This window comes from Pecten maximus, chromosome 4 (assembly GCF_902652985.1).
Source record: "Pecten maximus chromosome 4, xPecMax1.1, whole genome shotgun sequence".
Taxonomy (NCBI): Eukaryota; Metazoa; Mollusca; class Bivalvia; order Pectinida; family Pectinidae; genus Pecten; species Pecten maximus.
The window spans coordinates 26,437,723-26,456,715 of NC_047018.1; the positions used below are offsets into that span (position 1 = coordinate 26,437,723).

Sequence of the window (18,993 nt, forward strand, 5' to 3'; positions counted from 1 at the left end):
TAAATTGACCTTTATGATTTTGGTTTCTATGACATGTCCGATTCTAGAAGTTTCAAACTTGTGGGAGATCAGCTAATATCAGAATTTAGCTGAGTAATTTCATGGTGGGGGCATAAAAACTCAGGGGCTGGTTGCCAGTCTAGGGTGTAACACCGAACCATTAAAAATACTGTTGTAGGGTCCCTGTATGTAGAATAATAGAGTTCATGATCACCTGACTAACACAGGTGTCCAATGAAGGTTACCAAGGAGTCTTCTTATCTGTCAGTAATGAAATTAACAGTCAATTATCACCCAATTATCACCCGATATCATGTACAGTATAGCAGGAACTATCAACTAACTGTAAACAGACAATGGACTCCGGTTATCATCCCCTAGTGTAAACCTATATAATTATATAGCTACTAGTTCACCCACGTCTATACAACTGTAACAATATGAGATATCAGACCCAGCATTTCTCCAGTCCCTTAAATAATAACCATAACCTATCATACATGTCAATATTAGATGTTACAATATACATCAAACTAAAAATAATCCTAATATGATTTGGCTGTCATTATAAACTGCACAGGAGTCAGGTTGACCTCATTTCACACTCGGGTTTTTACTACACACTGTGGGTTTGTGATGGGAGTCCCTCTGTGTGCTGCCATCGTACTTGTGTGTCTCTACTTGACTGTGATATAGCCAAATAACGACATTTTTATACTCAACTACAAAGTACATGTACCAACAGTATTTACCTTCCGAGGGTGTTTGAGTGCATGTGGCCGAGAGACCTGTATTACAAGTACAGTACAGGAACTATTAGTGATGACTGTTCAGCGACACACAGGACAGTACATCATGAGAATCTAGTGTATACATGTATACATATATATACATGTTACTTGTCAACTGAAGTCTATAGTACGTAGTATCAAACAATTAAATTTACTTTAATCATTTTCCATTGTTTACTTTGTAATGGAAAATATGTGATGATATATCATAATGATTATAGACAACAAACCTGTATTTCAGTGTCCATATTATCAATAAATAATGGTTATTCCAATCAATTGTTTACTTGTTTGTTTTATTTTGTGTATGTTTCTTTGTCCTTATCAACAGCTAATAAATGTCATCTACATGTATCAGACAATATTGAAGTTCCATCTAACAGAAAGTAAGGATCTCCATACAGTCGCATTACATGTACTACAATCCAAAGTCATTGGGAAGTCAGAGGAAAACAACAATATCCTGTATAAGCAAGTTATTGGTGTAGCAATAATTCTGATCACTGTCACATCCCCTAGTAAGGACACATAAATTGACAACTCTTCATTAGCCATACCCAATACCCAACTGTCAAGGATGTCTTCCACATGCGTAGTTCAGTAATAATGCACTGTATAAATGCATGCATTTGTTATAAAATCCTTAATTGTAGACCTAAAAAGTTAAGCCCCAACAATTCTTTGTCATAAAAGCCTAATTTTCTAGGTAATTCTCAGATTTAGCGAACAAATTGTCAATTAGGAAGACTTTGTGATTTGAGAAGCGGTGCACTATTACGTAGAAGTCAACCCACACAATATCTCTCTGAACAGGAAAGTGGAAGTCACCAAGAGCAATATACAAAATAAACGGTGTTTGGTAATAAATGGGCCCTGCACTAATGCCCACTAATACCATAGAGTACAATACTCGTCTGTGTGTGTGTACCTCCGGTTACCTATTCAGCCAGGTATGGTTTAATGACAGGTATGTGACAGGGTTCAGGGGTCAGAGGTTACACACTGATTGATGATGTAATTTACGAGCAGATACACTAATGGTGCATAACAGCCAATCAAGTTCACCCAAATGTCACCTTTTTTACATTCAAACTACATATGAAACTTGATCTTAACTGTGTCTTCTTGTGTTCACCCTGATATACCTAACATTACCGTCACAACTCATCTGGCCAATGATCACATCTTAATTGTAATAACGGGTTACACAGGACTTCGGATAGGCAGTCCGCACTGACCCGTGAACAAGGATAGGATGTCCAATGTGTAGTGAACCGTGAGTGAGACTTCCCCCTATAGGCCCACACCTATGTGTACCACATGAATGACCATTTGATATGTACAATATATCACAAACAACCCACATATACTCCTTCTCTCTATTCGGAAACTTTAATGCTAATGACATTTGTTAAGTTATGAAATTCCAGACACTGAATTCCCATGTTTACCAAATAATTTGAAAATGATATTTGTTATTTTTTACAAAGCATTCTTTGAAATCAATTAGGCAAACAGTTTAATGGTGTTTCCTGCTCAGTGATGAATGAATTGAATAGTTATATCATGTTTGCACCAAAACAATCTGAGTGATGTCATTCTTCAAACTCACTGACGTAAATTTAAAATTCAGATCCGTATCGTAGTCACGAAAGTGATAAATAGATGGAATTTCAGGTAAACAAACTTATGAATGTATAGCTTTGGCCACGAAATATACCAATTATCTGTCAATTTTACAGTCTAATATTCACTATCAAGGTTCTCAGCACAATCCTACTTTGCTAATATTTAACATTATCACAAAAATCCTTATTATCATATTTATCTAACAAGTACAAGGGACAACACACAAGCTCTAACATAAAGTGCTAGTTTAATTGCAATTATATCAAATTGCAATTCCTATATCCATATAGGTTGAAGTGTCTTTGGGTCTTCTAAGGGTGAGTGACCAAATCCATTGTCTCTGGGTTATATTCCAGGTTGAAAGCCTGGTGTTACCAGAGGACCAACATATAGCCCCAGGGGAAATGCCCTCACATACACCAGTGCACCCACCTACAAATTTGGCCTCCACAAGTGTGTCAGCTGCTGTAGCCAACAACAGTTTGCTGGACCAACACTTAGAGATGGGTATTCCTATAAAATATACACTTGTACAAGTGTTGGCATGACTGTTCTCAGTACAAAAGGGTGAGAAATGCATTGTGTGGATATAATCACATTGACACTTGTTATTGGTCAGTGTGATGGTCATGAACTAAAGCTAGGTCATAGCCCATGTATATATACACACAGGAAAAACTCCCTGATCCTTTGTCCATCTGTCACTTAATTTATGTCTGTACATGTCTAAAACAAAAACTTCTCAAAATATATCTAATTTGTTGTCCGACTTGTGACAAAATATCAGTAACACATCAACCAAAAAATCCATGTTATTGCGATACATGTCACTGAAAAAAGCAAATATTGACTTGTCTTTATTAATCGATAGATCATTTTACACGGAAGAAATACTACAAATTTAAAACAAAATTCTAAAGCTGGATTTAAATTTGTGGAGAATAACTAACACTGGTGTACGAGTTATATTGTATAATGGGTTGAACCTGACTGAAGTGCCGTGTAGACTTAAAGTACACCTGCCCCAAGACTGGTGCATAAGAAGAGCCAACAATTATCGACCCATGTATTGTTCTCTTCTGATCTGTCGGCCTGATCAGTTTTTCACTAGGCACTTCTAAAGTCTTAAAACCTTGATCAGATGGTGAATTTGATAAATTTTGTAAAAGTTAATCTTTGAGTATATATATGCTTTTCAATCAATTTTTTTTTTTTAAATTGAATAGATTGATAGTATCGATAGAATATTGGGTAACGGCAGTAACTGTACTCCCAATTCCTTATAAATCCTGACACACAGTTTAATTTCTGGGTCACTGCCACGGGGACCACTAAGTCCAGCCCCATTGTAATGCTTCCTCATAGAACCAAAGCAGGATCACATGCATTTCCTTGGAGTCGTCATCCCACCATTGTCCCCAGACTTTTTTTCAATAATGAAGAAATATTATATGGGATAAATGAAAATGATAGCTCCAAAGATAATATGGGAGAAGGCAAATACCCACAGCTAGCCCAGCCACAGGGCAACTGATCAACTCCTTCACAATGAATTATAGATAGGGCTCCACTCAACTTGGCATAGTAAACAGGACATATCAATTATACATCCAGTGCAAACATCGACATTTTAACCATCACAACACCAACATTGTGCAACATTCAAATTTAATTCAATAATTTAATCAGATCAGACAATTCTATTTTGTTTGACAACTAATTCACAGTATATACTTTTAGACTGTGAACAAAGAGTTTGACATACACAAACAGCAATGCCCATTGTGACAAAATCAATAGGACTTTATTATCAGAGGAATTGTCAGGCAGTCCCCATGACAGAATAAGATTAATAGTGGACTTTGTTCAAAAATCCTCCAATCCCCTCCACACACAGGAGGAAATCACATAATTATACACTCTTCACAGTGAACTTTGACCTAATCTTATATTTACTCTATCACAACTGGCAGATCTAATACTTTAATGTACAGGGAATTCCTCTGTTGAAGACTTTATCTCCTAGAACCCCTTATAGTCCTAGGTCTGATTGCCTTTGTCCTCTAAATATAGCAGAAAAAAATGCCTTAATAAAACTGTCAGGCAAGTTACAATCTAAAGAGTATTTCAAGTACAGGGGCAAATTATGTACAACTACATACTTAAACCGTAACTTAATAAGTATCCTGTAAGTCATTTAAAATTGATATGCTATGTCTCCAGCACAGGTTTTACAAATAAATAACCTGTTTTCTAGTTTAATATACATGGTACATATTGTTTTCTTGGCAATTAATTATATAAGACAACTGTAAAGAATGCACTGTTACACAAATACCTGATCGACTAACAACAATGTACTCTACAGTATTTCGTTTAACCTGATTTACACACAGCAGTTAAGCACAAATTTATTTCCATCTCAAAGTACATTCTTCAGGCTTACTTTGGCTACTTCGTTTAATCATGTCAATTTCTCTCATACAGAAATAATCAGTAAACTTGAGAAAGTGGTCCATTTACCTGTAGAATTTAGGCAGTTTTTATACTATGACTCAACATTAATCAAGTACACACACCTCATATGGAAAGATTTCCTTTTCATGCAAACTTGTTACTGAGGTAAAACTATAATTAGAAATCATGATACAAATCTTTAGAAATGCTGCTTCTCCCAAATGAGGCAGAGTGTAAGGTTGGTACAAATTTCTGTGCATGTACAAGCACATTCTACACTGATTAGAGGTTTTTGTACACAGGAATGTTTATCTAAAGGGAGGTACATTCAATCTAGTATTACCATTATAGTACAAAGATATTAGGTAGACAAAGAACATATCAGGACACCTAATACTAGATTCTATCACAAGCTTATCAATTCAGACATGCCTGAAAAATGGATCAGCAAATTACATAAGAAGTATATGTGTATTTAATTATACGTTTAATTTTGCATACACTAAATAATGAACAATAGGCTTGATTTACTGAATAAGTACCTCCAGGTATGCTGTATACAGGTAAGGTTAGGACAATCCTAGGTCAGTTATTTATAGCCTAGCCTTAGAGTGGGAAATACCTTGCTGACCCAGATACAATATGTATACCTGTCTCTGGGTCACAGGTGAGGTTAGTTACAGTGTATGTAGTAAACAGCTACTGACACTTGTACTGTTAGTGGTACCAGATAACTGTCCCTCATTACCTGTCTATTACATACAGATAACTAACTGTAGTATACAATATACCATACCTGTCTAGTATACAAGATACCATACCTGTCTATAACATACAGATAACTAACTCTGTGGTATACAAGATATCATACCTGTCTATATAACATACAGATAACTAACTCTGTGGTATACAAGATACCAGAGTCTATAACATACAAATAACTAACTCTGTGGTATACAAGATACCAGAGTCTATAACATACAGATAACTAACTCTGTGGTATACAAGATACCAGAGTCTATAACATACAGATAACTAACTCTGTGGTATACAAGATACCATATACCAGTCTATAACATACAGATAACTAACTCTGTGGTATACAAGATACCATAGTCTATAACATACAGATAACTAACTCTGTGGTATACAAGATACCATAGTCTATAACATACAGATAACTAACTCTGTGGTATACAAGATACCAGAGTCTATAACATACAGATAACTAACTCTGTGGTATACAAGATACCATAGTCTATAACATACAGATGACTAACTCTGTAGTATACAAGATACCATAGTCTATAACATACAGATAACTAACTCTGTGGTATACAAGATACCATATACTAGTCTATAACATACAGATAACTAACTCTGTAGTAAACAAGATACCATAGTCTATAACATACAGATAACTAACTCTGTGGTATACAAGATACCACCAGTCTATAACATACAGATAACTAACTCTGTGGTATACAAGATACCATAGTCTATAACATACAGATAACTAACTCTGTGGTATACAAGATACCATATACCAGTCTATAACATACAGATAACTAACTCTGTGGTATACAAGATACCATAGTCTATAACATACAGATAACTAACTCTGTGGTATACAAGATACCAGAGTCTATAACATACAGATAACTAACTCTGTGGTATACAAGATACCAGAGTCTATAACATACAGATAACTAACTCTGTAGTATACAAGATACCACCAGTCTATAACATACAGATAACTAACTCTGTGGTATACAAGATACCACCAGTCTATAACATACAGATAACTAACTCTGTGGTATACAAGATACCACCAGTCTATAACATACAGATAACTAACTCTGTGGTATACAAGATACCACCAGTCTATAACATACAGATAACTAACTCTGTGGTATACAAGATACCACCAGTCTATAACATACAGATAACTAACTCTGTGGTATACAAGATACCACCAGTCTATAACATACAGATAACTAACTCTGTGGTATACAAGATATCATACCTGTCTATAACATACAGATAACTAACTCTGTGGTATACAAGATACCAGAGTCTATAACATACAGATAACTAACTCTGTGGTATACAAGATATCATACCTGTCTATAACATACAGATAACTAACTCTGTGGTATACAAGATATCATACCTGTCTATAACATACAGATAACTAACTCTGTAGTATACAAGATACCAGTCTATAACATACAGATGACTAACTCTGTAGTATACAAGATACCACCAGTCTATAACATACAGATAACTAACTCTGTGGTATACAAGATATCATACCTGTCTATAACATACAGATAACTAACTCTGTGGTATACAAGATACCACCAGTCTATAACATACAGATAACTAACTCTGTGGTATACAAGATACCATACCAGTCTATAACATACAGATAACTAACTCTGTGGTATACAAGATACCACCAGTCTATAACATACAGATAACTAACTCTGTGGTATACAAGATACCACCAGTCTATAACATACAGATAACTAACTCTGTGGTATACAAGATACCATACCAGTCTATAACATACAGATAACTAACTCTGTGGTATACAAGATACCACCAGTCTATAACATACAGATAACTAACTCTGTGGTATACAAGATACCACCAGTCTATAACATACAGATGACTAACTCTGTGGTATACAAGATACCACCAGTCTATAACATACAGATAACTAACTCTGTGGTATACAAGATACCACCAGTCTATAACATACAGATAACTAACTCTGTGGTATACAAGATACCACCAGTCTATAACATACAGATAACTAACTCTGTGGTATACAAGATACCACCAGTCTATAACATACAGATAACTAACTCTGTGGTATACAAGATACCACCAGTCTATAACATACAGATAACTAACTCTGTAGTATACAAGATACCAGAGTCTATAACATACAGATGACTAACTCTGTGGTATACAAGATACCAGAGTCTATAACATACAGATAACTAACTCTGTGGTATACAAGATACCAGAGTCTATAACATACAGATAACTAACTCTGTGGTATACAAGATACCATAGTCTATAACATACAGATAACTAACTCTGTAGTATACAAGATACCACCAGTCTATAACATACAGATAACTAACTCTGTGGTATACAAGATACCACCAGTCTATAACATACAGATAACTAACTCTGTGGTATACAAGATACCATACCAGTCTATAACATACAGATAACTAACTCTGTGGTATACAAGATACCAGAGTCTATAACATACAGATAACTAACTCTGTGGTATACAAGATACCATAGTCTATAACATACAGATAACTAACTCTGTAGTATACAAGATACCATATACTAGTCTATAACATACAGATAACTAACTCTGTGGTATACAAGATACCATAGTCTATAACATACAGATAACTAACTCTGTGGTATACAAGATACCACCAGTCTATAACATACAGATAACTAACTCTGTGGTATACAAGATACCATAGTCTATAACATACAGATAACTAACTCTGTGGTATACAAGATACCACCAGTCTATAACATACAGATAACTAACTCTGTGGTATACAAGATACCAGAGTCTATAACATACAGATAACTAACTCTGTGGTATACAAGATACCACCAGTCTATAACATACAGATAACTAACTCTGTGGTATACAAGATACCATAGTCTATAACATACAGATAACTAACTCTGTGGTATACAAGATACCAGAGTCTATAACATACAGATAACTAACTCTGTGGTATACAAGATACCATATACCAGTCTATAACATACAGATAACTAACTCTGTAGTATACAAGATACCACCAGTCTATAACATACAGATAACTAACTCTGTGGTATACAAGATACCACCAGTCTATAACATACAGATAACTAACTCTGTGGTATACAAGATACCATAGTCTATAACATACAGATAACTAACTCTGTAGTATACAAGATACCATAGTCTATAACATACAGATAACTAACTCTGTGGTATACAAGATACCATATACTAGTCTATAACATACAGATAACTAACTCTGTGGTATACAAGATACCAGAGTCTATAACATACAGATAACTAACTCTGTGGTATACAAGATACCAGAGTCTCCATAGTTTCCATCATTTACAAATTACCTGTCAATTACAGACAGGTGAGTTTTTGTTTATCTATGAAGTAAACAGCAAAATATCAGAGGTGCAGGTTAGCATAATATGATTACATGAAACAGTTATCACCAAAATTAATGACAACGATCAATTATCATTTATCAATCTTTATGTACATAATCAGAAAATTTAAATCATGATATTTATCAAAAATATCAAGAAATTTGTTTCTCCCAACACAAAATATGTTATTATTACAAAAATACACAATCTCTAATGAATATTGTATTTCAGAGAAATAGAATAGGAAAATGCATGCCATCAATATCATAAAAACAGTAATAATTTAAATGCAAATCTTAAACAATAAACAAATAATGTCTGGAATTAATTCCTTTTAATTTGATACATGTATGTAGATAGTGAAAAATTAAAGGGTGATGGAGAACACCTAAATAAAATACAAGGAAATAAGATTTTTTTATATATTTTAATTAATATCACCACCAATATCATTTCTGTTATGTCAGGGTGATTCATGCAACTCTTAACAATGAATGGTTTATACCATTGATTCATTTTTAAATAAATATTGTTGAATCAAATTGAAAGCCAGAAGTAATATAAATTTATTAAAATGTATGAGTCTGGTAGATCCATAGAAGACTAGAACTCCAGTTAATCTCCCTGACAGGCTATAGAGTGTAACAGAATTTAGTAATCAGACAGGTATGCAATAAATCTCAGTATGACCATTGGTCAATTTGAAATGAATTAATCACTCAGTCGGTGTCCAGTTTAAGTGTCCACTATCCACCTCCATATTTAAACTTTTCTGATGGGTTGTCCACTCTTTGAATACCAGTAATTATGGAGTACCTTTGAGTCAACAGAGCAGGACATTGTCTTGTGTGTTGAGAACTACTGCCCCAAGTCCAGTATAGACTTAGCTAGGACCACGGGTATAAAAAGAATCAAAAGAAAGTGACCAATGGACAGAAGAAAACATTTACACCGAGGTGACCATCAGTGGATAAGGCTTTAGAGGGTATTAGCTATTCATGCAATGTATGACCAATGTCCACTGTTTGGGGCCCATTATAAACCCCATGATAAATTGTTTTATCAATAGAAACAGACAACAGGACTTCAAGCATACTTAACACACAATGTCCACACCTGGCTCCGACAGTTTGCTGGAAATACCCTCAGAACTGAAAACTCAAATCATACGCAAATCACCTTTTCTAAACTTCCAATTGTAACAGGTTCTTTTATAAGATAAAACCCAGCTCATTTGGCCATTCAGTGGACCACAGGCCATAGCTGTCGTCTGATTCAGACCTGGAGAATGTGACTATTAAAGTAACGCTTGACTATAGACAAACTTTCATTGAGCACACACACACACACCTTTAACAAACCCAGACCTTGGCACTGCCAGCCGTTGCCGACTTGATGGGATATTCAGAACAGATTATCTTACTTGATAGGGTGCAGCAAATTCCCCCCTGAAATGGCTTGTATATAATATCCTACATGGTTATAGGGTATTATGTGTACTATTTTTCAAGTAGATCCAGGCAGAAAATTTATGGACCATGTTAAAAAAATGGTTTAAACTCACTGGCCAATTTCACCTCACTATGTGTACTGTGGAAAAACAAGTGGGAAGCCAACAGAAAATGGAGAGTTCAGAAACAGCTAAAGGCCCTCCTCCTCTTTAGACATTTGATCTCGCGCTGATCCATCACTATTTATTCAAATTACATTTAAAATAATCATATGAAACAGAGTTTGTAGATGTCTGGTTGTATAAAGTTCACCTTTATGTATTCTGTTTGAATGATATAGAACCCTCCAGATACTAAGGCCATAAATAATGTCATTCAGAGTTAAACCATTGAATTATTCAGACATCTGTGTCCAGAAAAAATGAATTTGAAATGAATCAGCTGATAGTGATTAATATGTACCTAGTTGATGGCAAGCCCATCTTTACATAACAATACATTGACAGCTAGATGCCATTAAAACACTACTTCTACTGGGGTTTTTTAATTAGAAATTATAAATGATGTTTTAATGAAAGGTATGTTGAAACATATGTGTACCATATGTATGTATGTATTTGCCATGTTTTGATTGTAAAAGTAATCTACAAATACAGAATAACACATTAAATGTGGATTGTAAATAATTATAGTAATATTTATTAAATAATAGTAATTTTATAAAGCGAAGGAGCTTATATATACTGAAAACATCAATATCAAACGATGTTAGTATATATATATACTACTATATTATGATCAGTTCTTCATATTTCGGATGCATGTATTTAATTCAGCATCAATGCACACACACATACCTGTGTACGCCACATCTCTACAAAGCTAATAAGCACATGTTGCATATAAGTCGCTGTTAGCATGATTTCTGCCTGCAGCTACACAACTTAGTAGTATAATGTGACTCCAAAATATTAATCTCCAGCAAAATGATCAGAAATCTATATAAGCTGTCATTGGTGTAGTATAATGCCTTTTAGCCTGGACAGGTTGTGCCTGTGGCCTCCATACAATTATAGTATATATCTACTGGCTGCAAGGCAGTAATAAACCGAGAATTAGACCCTTGCAATTGGTCATGGAATGAGGAACTAAATGTGCACCTACAGATACAAACGTCCAGTAGCTAACTGTCCCAGCTGTAGGCCAACATTTAATAATATTTGAGGCACTTGTGTTTCTGTTGAAACACTAGTGTTTTTGGATCATCTTTATTATACATTTGCATAGCTGGTTAGCTCTGGGCAAGGCCTAAGGGGATCATATAGGTTCATATTGATAGCTAGGGCATGATAAAATGCCTTTGTTCGTACACATCAATGTATCATATCCAGCATACATAGAATATATATGGACTATATATCACACACTTTATATTCCTGAGAGGATTTAATTTATAGAAGATGGAAAATAATTCATGTATTACAAATCAGCCTCTAGTTGGAACTACTATTGTGAAGATGTGAAAGCCAATTCATTTCACCAAATAGTCTTGTAGTCCTCAGTTTCGCTTGATCAAGCCACTTTGTCCATGACAGACATTTCCTGAAGGTCTAGATCTCCAGGGTGACTATAAAATGCTGGAATATGGATATCCATCAGTGTCGCTCTAGATCTTACTAGCTACATACCCTAGTAGGCACACAGGCTCTGTTCATATTTGCCTTAGACCAAATTGGTGTATAAACATCAGTCATAGTGTCTAGATTTTATCATACAAGATGTCATAAAACCAGTCATTATTCTCCTAATATCCTCAATGATGGGTGGAAACAGAATGAATTTGTGATCCAAAAAAAAAAAAAAAAAAACATAATTAAAGTCAGGTGACAATCAAATATACCACATAGAGCATCATATTCTGCAGTTCTTCCTCAATTTACCATAGCTGGGATTAGTGTATTGTTTCATAGAACAGTCCACTATATCCAGGTAATTGTCAAAGTATGTGTGATTCATGATCACGACACTAATTCTGCTTGTTGACCTCTGATCCTGTTTAGGCTGTTACACTGGACTCCTGTGTATGGAGATAATGGATCAAATTGACCAACAAATCCTCCCCCCCACCCCCCTCCCTCAAACAAAAGTTACCCCATTAACCCCAGACAACCTCAACCACCCCCGAAATGGGTCAGTCTGCACTTTTCAACTTCCTTGATTAGTTATATACATTTGTATGGCTTTTGTGATTGCAAAGGCATGCATGTCTCTTCAAATTTTAAATTTGACAACTCCCCCTCCACCACAAGTCACAACTCCCCCTCCACCACAAGTCACTACTCCCCCTCCACCACAAGTCACTACTCCCCCTCCACCACAAGTCACAACTCTCCCTCCACCACAAGTCACTACTCCCCCTCCACCGTAAGTCACTACTCCCCCTCCACCGTAAGTCACTACTAACCCTCCACCACAAGTCACAACTCTCCCTCCACCGTAAGTCACTACTCCCCCTCCACCACAAGTCACTACTCTCCCTCCACCACAAGTCACAACTCTCCCTCCACCACAAGTCACAACTCTCCCTCCACCACAAGTCACTACTCCCCCTCCACCACAAGTCACAACTCTCCCTCCACCACAAGTCACTACTCCCCCTCCACCGTAAGTCACTACTAACCCTCCACCACAAGTCACTACTACCCCTCCACCACAAGTCACTTCTCCCCCTCCACCACAAGTCACTACTCCCCCTCCACCACAAGTCACAACTCTCCCTCCACCACAAGTCACTACTCCCCCTCCACCACAAGTCACTACTACCCCTCCACCACAAGTCACTACTACCCCTCCACCACAAGTCACTACTCCCCCTCCACCACAAGTCACTACTCCCCCTCCACCACAAGTCACTCCTCCCCCTCCACCACAAGTCACTACTCCCCTCCACCACAAGTCACTACTCTCCCCTCCACCACAAGTCACTACTCCCCCTCCACCACAAGTCACTACTCCCCCTCCACCACAAGTCACAACTCTCCCTCCACCACAAGTCACTACTCCCCCTCCACCACAAGTCACTACTCCCCCTCCACCACAAGTCACTACTCCCCCTCCACCACAAGTCACTACTCCCCCTCCACCACAAGTCACTACTCCCCCTCCACCACAAGTCACTACTCCCCCTCCACCACAAGTCACTACTCCCCCTCCACCACAAGTCACAACTCCCCCTCCACCACAAGTCACTACTACCCCAAACAACGGCTGATTCCACCACCATCAGAACAGACCATTCACATGACCACTCCAGACAACCTCAGATCTAGACTCCACCACTGAAGTATCAAACAGGCCATATGGCCTTCTCAGACAATTCCCCCCCCCCCCCCCTTACAGGTCACTACAACCAAGACGACCCCTCCCCCCCCACCCCTACAACCCAGACAAACCCACCCCAACCCCCCACTACAACACACAGACAACCCACCCCCCACTACAACCCCGACAAGCCCTCCCCCCCCCCCACTACATGATCAGGTCACTACCACCCAGATAACACACACCCCCCCCCCCCCACCACAGGTCACTACTTCCCTTGACACTACTTCACTTGACCTTTGACCCCCAACACCATCACAGACATACATGTAAAACAGGTCATTGACTACCCAAGTCAACTCATGCATATATGACTGATAAAACTTAATTATTATAATTAGTTAATTGCTTAAATTCTACATAGGATCTTACACAAGCTTAAATTTGAATTTCATAAATTTTTTCATAATACACATGAAATCATTTTACAATTTAACATAAATTGTAAGTGTGACATCATTTCATTATCATTCTAAAGAAGTTGCAGGTCAAATATCACAAGTTTATAAACATTACATTGCAATCATGATCATGTGATTAATAATATTCAGAACTATTGAAATAAACTGTGCCAGATAGGACTGTACTTTGTTTATAGAAGAGCGTGTAATTTACATACAATAGTACATCTATACAATATCACGAGATCCAAGTCATGAACATGTATATATATATCATTGGTTACAATTACATTTAAAAGTCTGATGATTCTAACGTACAAGATCTCAGATTTTTTTAAACTAAATTCATAAATCTAATTTCAGAATCTAAATAAGTTACAAGCTTTATGAAAAGTCTGAGGACAATTCTTTAGGCCAGCGTTTACCATCATAACAGGGAAATGGGAAAAAGTTGTTCAGCATTGTTGGAACTGGCCGCACAGGGTGATAACCATCACCTGTCCATGATTGTCTAGTTTATCTCAATCAAAATTAGAACAATTAATGAATTATCAGATACATATGTGTGTGTGGCACTATTTATACCATACAGAATTACTTATCAGTGCGTGGTCTGATAACAACTTGGTGGAATCAAGCTGACGTTAGTGTTGTACAATGTTATCTCGATAGATTAGTTTTGTAATTATAAAACAGATGCTGGTATTACATGGGTGTTGTCTACAGTTCATGTGCAGGATAAATGTAGCAAGTTATCAAGTACATACATATAGAATTTAAACGATCGCACAAAAAGTAGGTATTGAATTTTCTGAACAGACTTTACAGAGATGTCATCGACTAAGTTTTTCTAAAATGTGATTTTTGTGAGAATTATTTGTATCCAGCAAACTAATACAATATTTGTATCTCACATAACAAGCATTTATACCGTAATAATTCTGTAGTGCCAGCTGTCCTACACGTACATATGATAAGATGTGAGTTCAGAACAAAGGGTAGTCTGATGTCAACACATGTGGAAGTTTTACAATATCTTCTTTTGACAACCCAATCTAGGCATTTTATTTATTATATTAATATGATAATCAGATTATGTAGGATATATGCAAGTTATTTTTTTGGAAATTGCATACTGTCTTTACTGATGATATTCCAGTTTTTATGTATTACAGTATAATGATAATGGTAAATGATGAGAGGATGGGTGCCTTTAATTTACAATACTAAACAAAGCATTGAAATCTGTTTTTGTTCGTTCAATCTCAAGATCTCCTAGTGAAGCAGACCATTATTACATAAGAATATACTAAACATAAACTGTTAACAAGACATAAATGTGGCTATATAACATCATACAGTTTTGTAGAAGGAATTAATTGCAACAAGCTCAAACATCACCAGTAAGTTTGGTATCATTTATTGGCCAACTAGTTTCGCCGTTAGGTGCGAGGCTCCATCAGGACAATTTTTAACATAATTTCCCCTCTTCCCCTGATGTACTTTTCTTGAGGGTTTAGTTTTTATTATGGTGTAATGGATGGAGATGGATAATCGACAGGGGCAGATAAACCCTTTTTTCATAAATATAACTTTTATCTAATAGATATCAATAAAAGTGTTTATGTTAACAGTTAATGAATTGGTTCTTATTCTTTTCATCCTGGCAAATTGACTTACGTTGACTCTTTACTTTTTTTCTGTTTTAATCATACAGTTTTGACACTACAGCAAGACAATTCACCTATTATAGCTCTTTATGAACAACAACTAGTGTTCCTGTTAGAACAAATATCCATACCTATTTCTAACAAAGAAGCCTTCAAATATTCATTTTATGTTAATAACATTTTCAGTTTGGTATAATATTATGTATGGAATTACTTTGGTATCCAATGACCTAGGCCACAATCAATACAAGTATAAAATAGGCCTGGAAGGCAGAAAAGGGTTTTATCAAGCCAAGTGGGTATAAAAATGCACAAGTATCCATGGTATGCCCTGCTGACATCCATTCACATTGAACAATCCATTCTCCATGTCCTGCTTGTCTGTACTGGAAATTTTATCTCCTCTCTTCCATTTTATGTACATTGATTTTTACTAAGTCGGCCAGTAAACTAGCGGAATAAATTGACATACAGACCTAAGGCAATATTTAGTTTCATGTCGACAACACTGTATAGGAGAATTTTCCCAGATAGGCGGTTTACAATGACTACTGTACACCGACTGTGACTGTGTATTCAAATGAGTCCCAGTTGGTGTAGATTAAAATTGAGCTGGCCTGTGCCTTATGTATAAACAGGCCTTACCCTACTAAATATTTCTTGATAAGACTGGCAATTCATTTATGTCAGCAATAGCTGCTTATAGAAACCAACCACTCCATAACTTATTTAGCAGTAATCAGGGGGTTACAAGTCAGAATGTGTTTTCTGCGTGCTCAGTACTTGAATGTTGGGATAATAGATAGGCTTGAGGAAAACGTGTCTTTTATACTGTTACCACTGAATGGAAAATTGTCAAAAGACATACCAAACACTTCATACAAGTATTCTTACCCAGGTCACATATTAACGTCAGAAATGGTGAAGAGATATGTCAATGAATACCCATGATATTTAGTTTTGGTAAACAAACCGAAATAAATTACATTTTCTAAATATGTTATTGTGGAATTTAGGATATGTTTACGAGTGTTTGAGTGAAAACCAAGCCTTGTATCGTGTCAAACGATTAACAATTAAATAGTCAATACACCATAGCCTGCTTCACACGTAAAATAAAGACAAATGACAGAAAGGAAATCAAATATTCATTGAACAACGTATCGACCTGTTTCGTTCAGCTGTCATTTCTGAAGCTACGTCAAACAGTACTGATCGACCCCCTGTTTCTAAAATAAAACTTTCGCTGTTACTTACCAATTTGTAAAACACTATCGACAGCACCATTTTCTAGAAGTCTTACTCCTTGGTGGAAGGGTAGTTTTTGATTCTCTGCGCCATCCTTCCCACAATTTGCGAAGGAGGAGTACATACAAATATCCTTTTCATTACGAGGGAAGGACCAGAACACGATTCGCCCCTGAACTGGTTCGGGGATCCGATCGAAACGTTGTTCTACGGTCTGAAATGGGATGTTTTCCGCCACAATTTTAGCACAAATATCCAGTAGAGACTCCACTTTATCACCGTGTCCACTTTTACCATCCTTAAATCCCGAATTCCCAGCATTTTGGGATATCCAACTTGGAGCAAAATTCGTACACAGCCTTTTCGGAGCTGCCATGAGGAAACATCTGATGGATTGCACAAACCGGTGTGCGCATGTGCAGTAATTCTTGTGGGAGGTCTACGCTTGCGTATCGTTTACAAACGTTAGTGTATGCTGGGTCGGGGCCTCTAACATTACCTATGGGGAAATCCCTTCGAATGAATGAAAGGTCAACAAGCCCTACGATAAGCATATGTGAGATAAAACACTTCAATGGATTTCCGTGATTAAGCAATTTGGTTTGTGTCAACATAAAACTTGGAATCATTTCCGTTTTCACTGGAAAGAAAAGAACTGACAGTTTGTATCAGAAAGGACAACATTTCCTTCCGTTTCTTGATAAATGTAAACAATTTTGTTCATAACATGGCACATGCTTCCATGACAAACAATCGATGAGCCCCGCCCACAAAAACATAAAATACTATCAGGAACCCATTACTACGTTATCACGTCACAAGACCGGCAAGGGCAGAGTCAACTAAGTACAGGGGAGTGTGACCAAGTGGAACGACTACATTCTGTTCTATAATACACGTGTGAAGTACAATGAACTAGCTTGTACCCATTTTTTACATTCCGTGACGTGCGCGCGTGTTATAAATAAATTCGCCACACGTACGATATGTATACATGCATAATGCACAGGGACCGTCATTTGCTTTTTCTTATTATATATATCGTTGCTAACCCCTGTGTACAATGTAAACCTTTCACATCATTGGTTACATTAAGGTATACACCAATTGTAAGGATAATGATATAACATAATTAAAATTATGTTGATACTTTATAACACAACATACATAATAATACTTTTATTGATAAACAGAAACAAATCAAATACGCATTTATTGTACTTGTGGTTGAGAGCTTTCATAAGAAAATATAAACATGGTTTTCATATATAATATGTCTTAATGTATCTGATGCTAATTTATTTTCATCTGATATTTTTACTTTATACAATTTATTAAACAATTGAATTGGAACAAAAGAATATCGACCCGCGTCGAATTTTGATGATACTTAGATAAAATTAATTTCTTAATATTGAATGTGTTTAGGGACACACGAATGCATTCAATTTATAATCAAGATCCATATTTTTGTTGTATAAATAACACATTTCATAATCGAAATATTTCTGCTGTTTTAGCCTTCAACGTGCTATAATTATAATTGTACTAATCAAGGCGAACTAATGGGATGTGTATATATGTGGGATCATGATTCACAATCAAACTCCGATTCATTTGTTATCAGTCATTGCTCTTGCCTTTACAAAAGATTGAAATAGATAATAAATTGGTATATCGATGTATAGACAGGGGAAAAGTGTATGTTGAATGATGGGCCACGGGATATTATGACGAACGGTTTCTTTTGTCC

At 36.3% G+C, this 18,993-nt stretch overlaps 1 protein-coding gene across 1 annotated transcript in view; it reads right to left on the reverse strand.

Annotated features, from left to right (window-relative positions):
* LOC117325642 (zinc finger SWIM domain-containing protein 6-like) overlaps positions 1-17,620 on the reverse strand; it is a 55,337-nt gene extending 37,717 nt beyond the window's left edge. Inside the window, exon 1 of the mRNA XM_033882030.1 lies at positions 17,250-17,620. Within this exon, the coding sequence (XP_033737921.1) occupies positions 17,250-17,616 (367 nt within the window). The 5' untranslated portion in view covers positions 17,617-17,620. The remainder of the gene's footprint in view (positions 1-17,249) is intronic.
* Positions 17,621-18,993: the final 1,373 nt, after the last annotated feature.